Consider the following 10605-nt stretch of genomic DNA (forward strand, 5'->3'; position numbering starts at 1 on the left):
GTGTTGTCATTACTTAGTTCATCACAGAAATTCTGAATAAAAATGCAATGAACGCATTTAACATATTATCTGATAAGACATACCTTTTGAAGTAGTTCATTTGGTATTACAGGGTGCTTCTGACTTTCAAGAATGGTGTAATATTGTTCAGAAAATTTCTTGGACGCTTTCCTTTTCCGTGTCAGTGGCATAATGGTTAATACTGGCTACTCACAACTGCATAGATGGTCTCAGCAGAAGTAGGTACTTAAAAGTTTGTCATTGCAAACTTCCAGTTGCAGTTCTCCTACAAGTGCAAAATTAAACTTTAGTGTCCAATCCCAATCACTTCTAAAATGAATTTATAAATCAAGAGAGAGAGAGAGAGAGAGAGAGAGAGAGAGAGAGAGAGAGAGAGAGAGAGAGAGAGAGAGAGAGAGAGACCAGAAAAAGTATAACGACTCATCACACAATCAAATGCAAAATTAACAGTGAAATTATACAAGATGGGATAAATAAAATATGGAAACATCTTATTAGATAAAACATTTCTGTTTAAGCTGACAACATACATCAAATAAACACAATGAACGTGGAGCTGGTACATCGCAAACAATATCATTTCCCTAAACGGTCCTGCAGCTATACCTGATGCTCCTACAATAACCATGCAACTACATTGCACTGGTTAGACAAATACTGGGCCTGCAATTGGAAGGTGGACTGGAGTGGGCGAATAACATCTGTACTGTCAGTAGCATTTAGGGTCAAATAAATCTTAAAAAAACATTTGTTGTTGTTGTTGTTGTGGTCTTCAGTCCCGAAACTGGTTTGATGCAGCTCTCCATGCTACTCTATTCTGTGCAAGCTTCTTCATCTCGCAGTACCTACTGCAACCTACATCCTTCTGAATCTGCTTAGTGTATTCATCTCTTGGTCTTCCTCCACGCTGCCCTCCAATACTAAATTGGTGATCCCTCAATGCCTCAGAACATGTCCTACCAACCGATCCCTTCTTCTGGTCAAGTTGTGCCACAAACTTCTCTTCTCCCCAATCCCATTCAATATTTCCTCATTAGTTATGTGATCTACCCATCTAATCTTCAGCATTCTTCTGTAGCACCACTTTTCGAAAGCTTCTATTCTCTTCTTGTCCAAACTAGTTATCGTCCACGTTTCACTTCCATACATGGCTACACTCCATACAAATACTTTCAGAAATGACTTTCTGACACTTAAATCTAAACTCGATGTTAACAAATTTCTCTTCTTCAGAAACCCTTTCCTAGCCATTGCCAGTCTACATTTTATACCCTCTCTACTTCGACCATCATCAGTTATTTTGCTCCCCAAATAGCAAAACTCCTTTACTACTTTAAGTGTCTCATTTCCTAATCTAATTCCTTCAGCATCACCCGACTTAATTCGACTACATTCCATTATCCTCGTTTTGCTTTTGTTGATGTTCATCTTATATACTCCTCTGAAGACACTGTCCATTCCATTCAACTGCTCTTCCAAGTCCCTTGCTGTCTGTGACAGAATTACAATGTCATCAGCGAACCTCAAAGTTTTTATTTCTTCTCCCTGGATTTTAATACCTACTCCGAATTTTTCTTTCGTTACCTTTACTGCTTGCTCAATATATAGATTGAATAACATCGGGGAGAGGCTACAACCCTGTCTCACTCCCTTCCCACCCACTGCTTCCCTTTCATGCCCCTCGACTCTTATAATTGCCACCTGGTTTCTCTACAAATTGTAAATAGCCTTTCACTCCCTGTATTTAACCCCTGCCACCTTCAGAATTTGAAACAGAGCATTCCAGTCAACATTGTCAAAAGCTTTCTCTACGTCTACAAATGCTAGAAATGTAGGTTTGCCATTCCTTAATCTTTCTTCTAAGATAAGTCGTAAGGTCAGTATTGCCTCACGTGTTCCAGTATTTCTACAGAATCCAAACTGATCTTCCCCGAGGTCGGCTTCTACTAGTTTTTCCATTCATCTGTAAAGAATTCATGTTAGTATTTTGCAGTTATGGCTTATTAAACTGATTGTTCGGTAATTTTCACATCTGTCAACACCTGTTTTCTTTGGGATTGGAATTATTATATTCTCCTTGAAGTCTGAGGGTATTTCGCCTTTCTCATACATCTTGCTCACCAGATGGCAGAGTTTTGTTAGGACTGGCTCTCCCAAGGCAGTCAGTAGTTCTAATGGAATGTTGTCTACTCCGGGTGCCTTGTTTCGACTCAGGTCTTTCAGTGCTCTGTCAAACTCTTCAGGCAGTATCGTATCTCCCATTTCATCTTCATCTACATCCTCTTCCATTTCCATAATATTGTCCTCAAGTACATCGCCCTTGTATAGACCCTCTATATACTCCTTCCACCTTTCTTTCCCTTCTTTGCTTAGAATTGGGTTTCCATCTGAGCTCTTGATATTCATACAAGTGGCTCTCTTTTCTCCAAAGGTCTCTTTAATTTTCCTGTAGGCAGTATCTATCTTACCCTTAGTGAGATAAGCCTCTACATCCTTACATTTGTTCTCTAGCCATCCCTGCTTAGCCATTTTGCACTTCCTGTCGATCTCATTTGTATTCCTTTTTGCCTGCTTCATTTACTGCATTTTTATATTTTCTCCTTTCATCAATTAAATTCAATATTTCTTCTGTTACCCAAGGATTTCTACAAGCCCTCGTCTTTTTACCTACTTGATCCTCTGCTGCCTTCACTACTTCCTCCCTCAGAGCTACCCATTCGTCTTCTACTGTATTTCTCTTCCCCATTCTTGTCAATTGTTCCCTTATGCTGTCCCTGAAACTCTGTACAACCTCTGGTTCTTTCAGTTTATCCAGGCCCCATCTCCTTCTTTAGCTTGAGTATTTCCATTATTATAATCATGTTTGTGAACAATAAAATAGCTTAATAAACCATGCACGTGTTTCAGCTTGGCAACAAATCAACAAAAATAATAATATTTCTCTCTGATAAAATACAGATCAATTAAAAAGGGGGAAGTTACATCATAAAAGAGAGAAAGAGAGAAAGAGAGAAAGAGAGAGAGAGAGAGAGAGAGAGAGAGAGAGAGAGAGAAGAAGGATAGCTGAAAACAATATAGAATCCCAACAAATATACCTCCAACAAAATTTTATACCTATTGTTTTCAATTACCCCTAGTTTTCAAATACCCCACTTCATCCTATCAATTTATTCTGGCAAAGATTTTGGTGTTCACTGTATACTTACCAGTGGCAAAATCTATTACACTGTAAGAGTGTGTGTCATTTCACAAAAAACAATTTTAACTACACACACAAGTTTCCACTTCTCAAACAACATGCAGTGTTTACACGGTATATTATGAGCTGTTAGGCAGTATTTTTAACAATTTACATGCTGGCAAGCAAACATGTTTTCTTTTTATTTTTTTTATTATTAATAATGTCGGCATTCATCTATTCAGTTAGCCTTGTTTCTGCATGATGGAGCTCCTTATCAGTGGAAATATATTTCACCAGTCCAATTTCACAACCTGTGAATGGGTCACACGAGATCCATTCCCTGATTACTCATGTTTCTACTTTTAGGTTATTAATGTTTGGGTTGGGTGGTGGAGAAAAAGGAGGGAAGATTGGGAGTCAACACTGTATCAATAATGAATTGAAATAATGTCTACTGAAATATTATTTTTACAATTCATTGACCAGTCACAGTTCCACAATGCACAACTGCAAGATGTAGTTATGTTTATTTACACATTTGTCGTACACTTATTTAACATAATGTGATGCGTACTTAATAATGTAAGGGGTGTTTGGGATATTTCATTTATTTCGGATGAAAATGTCAGCTGAATGTTTTGTTCATAATATGTCATATATTTCTTGTGGATGGTGGCTTGTTTACTGGACCACATAGGTCTAGGGAAATGGTGAAACACGTAAAGGAATAAAGTTTTGGATTTTGCAACACAGTAAAAATGTAAATGCAATTTTTTTCTGTGGCAGACTAAACAGTAACCTAGCCTGAGATCTAGCTTAGGCAATAGTCTGGTTGAGAGGAGACAAAACAAGTAATTGAGCCAAACTTTTTTTTTTAAAATAATGTTGTGCATACCATAGCCTTATTTACGTCCCTCATCAACACTGCTATTTTTCCACTACGGTCTGCGATTTGTAGATCTTAGCATGTCTGACGGTGTTAATGAGTAGAAAATTGCTGGTTCAAAGCCCGTATTCCTGGAGAGCTCCCTTCAGTGTGCCAGATTTTATTTTGCTAATGTTTCTCATTTCTTAAGCTTGTATCTCTGCTATGTATATGATGTATATATATATATGCTTGTGTCTGTGTATGTGCGGATGGATATGTGTGTGTGTGCGAGTGTACACCTGTCCTTTTTTTCCCCTAAGAGAAGTCTTTCCGCTCCCGGGATTGGAATCACTCCTTACCCTCTCCCTTAAAACCCACATCCTTTCGTCTTTCCCTCTCCTTCCTGAAGAAGCAACCATCGGTTGCGAAAGCTAGTAATTCTGTGTGTGTGTTTTGTTCATGTGCCTGTCTGCCGGCGCTTTCCCGCTTGGTAAGTCTTGGAATCTTTGTTAAATCCGATGGTTGCCAGAGCTAATATATCAATAAAAATAATCAATTTTTGAATATGTAATTGTATGGATAATAAACCTCTCTACTAGCGGTGGGGGGGGGGGGGGGGGGGGGGAAGAAAACCATGACACACACACACACACACACACACACACACACACACACACACACACACACAGAAAAGTTAAGGAAACACGCAATATTTGAGAGCCAGTGGCTCCTTCTGGTGGAATGGTTGAAGGAGAAAGAAGACGGGGGGAAGGAAAATGACTGGTTAGGTTTAGGAAATGGGGAGAGTTATGGAAAAGTTGCCCAGGACCACATATGTGGGCAGGCTTACAAAAACGATGAGGAGCAGAGATTTGAACCTTGATACTTCTGAAAGCAAGCCCTAGATTATCAGATTTAGAATAGATGGATGTGGCTGTCTAAAATTAAAAAAAAGTTAAAACTTGAAGTGTGCTGGGCACTCGTAACATGTAGGTTTATCACTGAAAATAAATGCAATACAGGTTACTGATAACCTCCAACAAGTTGTTCAAGATAAAATTCTGTGTCTGGGAAGCAAAGTAGCACAATTTCAATGTAGCCTAAATCATATCTGTAATAGGCCTGCTGGGATACAGCTTCATTTGCGGACACTGCTCCAATACATGGTGAATTACATAGTGCTTAGAAGGCATATCTCCATTTCACACCAGCTAAATCAGCCAGGAACTGGAGCAGATTTGTGTGTCCCTTTACAAATTAAGCAGTGGGAAGACATTACAGTCAAGGTGAAATTGCGGGAATTAAGACTAATCTCTACAGCTGTATGGTATATAATTCTTATTTAACTCAAATTTGAGGCTCCTCATGATAGGTGGTGTCCCCAACATCTTGGTTGTGGAGACAGATTGATCTGGCAGTTAGTTCCTAATTTATTTCATAAACCATATTCACGACAAATGGTGCTCACATTGAACATTTAAAAGGTTCTTGGTAAAACTGTTTGAGTTGCTCTTTCATTTGACATGTCATTTTTGACTCTAAGTTTAATATAATAAATATTATAAATTGTTAAAACCCCGATATTCATTTATAAACACCCTGTATTTAATCTACATTTGAAAACACTTCTTCTGCCTGGCTTATATTTTATTTCAATAGGTAAATTGTCAGAGTTTTATTGCTGCACATTTCTCCCTTTTCTGTGCATGAGGGTAACGTAGATTGATTTTGTGTCTACTGTTGTACCTGTGAATCTCTATCATACACTAACTCAGATGGATTATTGATAACAACTTTCGTAAGTGATTAAATGTACTGTGAGGCAGTGGTCAATATCTCCAGCTTCTTAAACAGATACCTACAAGATATAGCATCTATGTTAAGTCACATACATATAACACACTTTCCGTTATATATCACCGTAACGTCATGTGATTGGCACATATTATGTAAATGCATCATATAACAGCTCTCAAAAACATAAAAGGAAGCCACAACTTAGCCCTTATTGGAATCTCAACTAAAAATGCAAATGGAAAATGTTTTTAAATGCAGTATAATTACTTTTTAACAGCTCAACACTGACAACCATTTGAAAAAGATCCCATTAAGCATTTACAAATCGTCCTCATCGAAAATTTGAAGACAGGAAGCAACAAGTACCCAATGCCAGCGGGCCTGATACGACAAAATATTTTATATTGATCACATCCCTCAAATTTTACGTGAAGAGTGTCTCGTACAAAAAGCTGCAAATGGTACTTCTGTTCGAATTTATTCATTAGACTAAAGGCGGAAGAATCAGCAATGATCAACAACATGAGGATGCAGAAGGCAATGGAAACCACTGCATTAAAGACACGTAACGTGTATCCACTGGACATGTGGCCTGTAGTTGAAGAAGTGTCATGATGATCTCTCCATTGGCAAAAGATTCCGGAATAGTCCCCCATTCGGATCTCCAGGAGGGGATTGCCAAGGGGGAGGTTATCATGAGAAAAATATTGAATAATCAACGAAAGGATAATGTTCTACGAGTCGGGGCGTGGAATGTCACACGCCTGAACGTGGTAGGGAAACAAGAAAATCTGAAAAGAGTACGGGTCAGTGAAGTGAAGTGGAAGGAAGACAAGAATTTCTGGTCAGATGAGTATCGGGTAATATCAACAGCCGCAGAAAATGGTATAACAGATGCAGGATTCGTTATGAATAGGAAGGTAGGGCAGAGGGTGTGTTACTGTGAACAGTTCAGTGACCGGGTTGTTCTAATCAGAATCGACAGCAGACCAACACTGACAACGATAGTTCGGGTATACATGCCGACGTCGCAAGCTGAAGATGAGAATGTGTATGAGGATATTGAAAGGGTAATGCAGTATGTAAAGGGGGATGAAAATCTAATAATCATGGCAACTGGAATGCAGTTGTAGGTGAAGGAGAAGAAGAAAAGGTAACAGGAGAATATGGGCTTGGGACAAGGAATGAAAGAGGAGAAAGACTAATTGAGTTCTGTAACAGCTAGTAATAGCGAATACCCTGTTCAAAAATCACAAGAGGAGGAGGTATACTCGGAAAAGGCCGGGAGATACGGGAAGATTTCAATTAGATTACATCATGGTCAGACAGAGATTCCAAAATCAGATACTGGATTGTAAGGCGTACCCAGGAGCAGATATAGACTCAGATCACAATATAGTAGTGATGAAGAGTAGGCTGAAGTTCAAGACATTAGTCAGGAAGAATCAATGCGCTAAGAAGTGGGAAATGACGAGATACGTTTGAAGTTCTCTAGTGCTATAGATACAGCAATAAGGAACAGTGCAGTAGGCAACACAGTTGAAGAGGAATGGACATCTCTAAAAAGGACCATCACAGAAGTTGGGAAGGAAAACATATGTACAAAGAAGGTAGCTGCCAAGAAACCATGGGTAACAGAAGAAATACTTCAGTTGACTGATAAAAGGAGGAAGTACAAACATGTTCCGGGAAAATCAGGAATACAGAAATACAAGTCGCTGAGGAATGAAATAAATAGGAAGTGCAGGGAAGCTAAGACGAAATGGCTGCAGGAAAAATGTGAAGACATAGAAAAAGATATGATTGTCGGAAGGACAGACTCAGCATACAGGAAAGTCAAAACAACCTTTGGTGACATTAAAAGCAATGGTGATAACATTAATAGTGCAAAGGGAATTCCACTGTTAAATGCAGAGGAGAGAGCAGATAGGTGGAAAGAATACACTGAAAGCCTCTATGAGGGTGAAGATTTGTCTGATGTGATAGAAGAAGAAACAGGAGTCGATTTAGAAGAGATAGGGGATCCAGTATTAGAATCGGAATTTAAAAGAGCTCAAATAAGGCAGAAGGGATAGATAACATTCCATCAGAATTTCTAAAATCATTAGGGGAAGTGGCAACAAAACGACTGTTCACGTTGGTGCGTAGAATATATGAGTCTGGCGACATACCATCTGACTTTCGGAAAAGCATCATCCACACAATTCCGAAGACGGCAAGAGCTGACAAGTGCGAGAATTATCACACAATCAGCTTAACAGCTCATGCATCGAAGCTGCTTCCAAGAATAATATACAGAAGAATTTGAAAAGAAAATTGAGAATGCGCTAGATGACGACCAGTTTGGCTTTAGGAAAAGTAAAGGCACGAGAGAGGCAATTCTGACGTTACGGCTAATAATGGAAGCAAGGCTAAAGAAAAATCAAGACACTTTCATATGATTTGTCGACCCGGAAAAAGCGTTCGACAATATAAAATGGTGCAAGCTGTTGAAGATTCTGAAAAAAGTAGGGGTAAGCTATAGGGTCATATACAATATGTACAACAACCAAGAGGGAATAATAAGAGTGGACGATCAAGAACGAAGTGCTCGTATTAAGAAGGGAGTAAGACAAGGCTGTAGTCTTTCGCCACTACTCTTCAATCAGTACATCGAGGAAGCAATGTTGGAAATAAAAGAAAGGTTCAGGAGTGGAATTAAAATACAAGGTGAAAGGGTATCAATGATACGATTAGCTGATGACATTGCTATCCTGAGTGAAAGTGAAGAAGAATTAAATGATCTGCTGAACGGAATGAACAGTCTAATGAGTTCACAGTATGGTTTGAGAGTAAATCGGAGAAAGACGAAGGTAATGAGAAGTAGTAGAAATAAGAACAGCAAGAAACTTAACATCAGGATTGATGGTCACGAAGTCAATGAAGTTAAGGAATTCTGCTACCTAGGCAGTAAAATAACCAATGACGGACGGAGCAAGGAGGACATCAAAAGCAGACTCGCTATGGCAAAAAAGGCATTTCTGGCCAAGAGAACTCTACTAATATCAAATACCGGCCTTAATTTGAGGAAGAAATTTCTGAGGATGTACGTCTGGAGTACAGCATTGTATGGTAGTGAAACATGGACTGTGGGAAAACCGGAATACAAGAGAATAGAAGCATTTGAGATATGGTGCTATAGACGAATGTTGAAAATTAGGTGGACTGATAAGGTAAGGAATGAGGAGGTTCTACGTAGAATCGGAGAGGAAAGGAATATGTGGAAAACACTGACAAGGAGAAGGGACAGGACGATAGGACATCTGCTAAGACATGAGGGAATGACTTCCATGGTACTAGAGGGAGCTGTAGAGGGCAAAAACTGTAGAGGAAGACAGAGATCGGAATACGTCAAGCAAATAATTGAGGACGTAAGTTGCAAGTGCTACTCTGAGAGGAAGAGGTTAGCACAGGAAAGGAATTCGTGGCGGGCCGCATCAAACCAGTCAGTAGACTGATGAGAGAAAAAAACACTAAGGTAACGAATACAGACATTGTTATTCTCACATTGTCATTCGACTGTAGCACAGACTGTGTGTTTTCTGAGATTCTTGCAGTCAGGAAGCAGAAACTTTTTTTTCCTTTTAAATACCAGCGCCTAATCACAACTCACGATTATACAAGTTACAAACGAGCTGTAGATTACCAACATCACATTACAATGGCATTACAAGAGTTTTACTCTACAATTCGATCCTGTATAAAAAAGCCTTTCTAGTTCATACTTAATTACACACTACAGGGCAAGCTGAATAACCTGTGTTTCTGGTAAGAAATAACTAAAAGTTTATAACAATTTCTGGGGCGGAAATAATATCTTCGGTTTCTTTTTTTTTGTTAGCAATAATATCTGTATTATACAACAGTAATGCTCCATTCCATGCAGAGCATCAAACTCATTCACTATTTATACTGAATGTCTTTCGTAATTAAAGTCAATATACAAACCAAACAATCGTTAACTTTGGCGCAAAATTGGTTCAAACATTCTGTTTATAAACTATCAGCACAACGTTACCAAAGCTTCTATGAATACAAAGATACTCCTATTCATAATACACGTCTTCTGCAGATGTCGCCACCACTATGATCTTTGGTATCATTAATAGTAATTTAGTCAACTGAGAGCCATTTTACAATGAAATACAATTCGTCAATTTAATACTAAGAAAAACGTGATTAATATATACAAACATGTGTGCAATATACACATATCTTTATTGAACGGGGGACAAGTGTCGGTCGGAGGACACATCCCAGCATTTGCCTGAAGTAATTTAAAAATTCACGGAAAACCTAAATCAGAATAATCGGAATGAGCTTGAGCCCCCATCTTTGCAAATATGAGGCCAGTCGCGTGATATAGTTCTATTTAAAGTCGCGTTTGCATGGGCAACAAAAACTTCCACAAATATTCACTCAAACCGTCGCCCTCGAAGGCCAGTGATTGTTCCACCAACGAGATCTGTTTTCCAGCTGACACTTAATCCCAGATAACATCAATTGAAATCAGTCAAGCAGCCATAAACGTAATGAAAATATAAAGTTCCACAGATCTTTTCAAGATGCAAATATCTATGATGTATATATGCAGACTGAAGCAACGAATGAAACTTTGTACCAAGGCCAGGATTCCAACCTGGGTGTTCTGCTCACTAGGCGGATGCACAAACCACTACACCACCCTGGCACAATGGAT

General features: G+C 38.9%; 1 protein-coding gene across 8 annotated transcripts in view; it reads right to left on the reverse strand.

Annotated features, from left to right (window-relative positions):
* Nucleotides 1–9957, reverse strand: part of LOC126267401 (condensin-2 complex subunit G2-like) — a 266223-nt gene extending 256266 nt beyond the window's left edge. For 6 of the 8 annotated variants that reach the window (XM_049972616.1, XM_049972615.1, XM_049972610.1 and 3 more), the window contains exons 1-2: nucleotides 9855–9942; nucleotides 84–286 (exon numbers count right to left, since the gene is read on the reverse strand). In XM_049972616.1, the coding sequence (XP_049828573.1) occupies nucleotides 84–191 (108 nt within the window). In that variant the 5' untranslated portion in view covers nucleotides 192–286; nucleotides 9855–9942. Of the gene's footprint in view, nucleotides 1–83; nucleotides 287–9854 lie in introns of all 8 variants that reach the window. The other 2 variants (XM_049972609.1, XM_049972612.1) reach the window with 2 other exon arrangements.
* Nucleotides 9958–10605: the final 648 nt, after the last annotated feature.

The sequence above is a fragment of the Schistocerca gregaria genome, chromosome 4, assembly GCF_023897955.1.
Source record: "Schistocerca gregaria isolate iqSchGreg1 chromosome 4, iqSchGreg1.2, whole genome shotgun sequence".
NCBI classification, from domain to species: domain Eukaryota; kingdom Metazoa; phylum Arthropoda; class Insecta; order Orthoptera; family Acrididae; genus Schistocerca; species Schistocerca gregaria.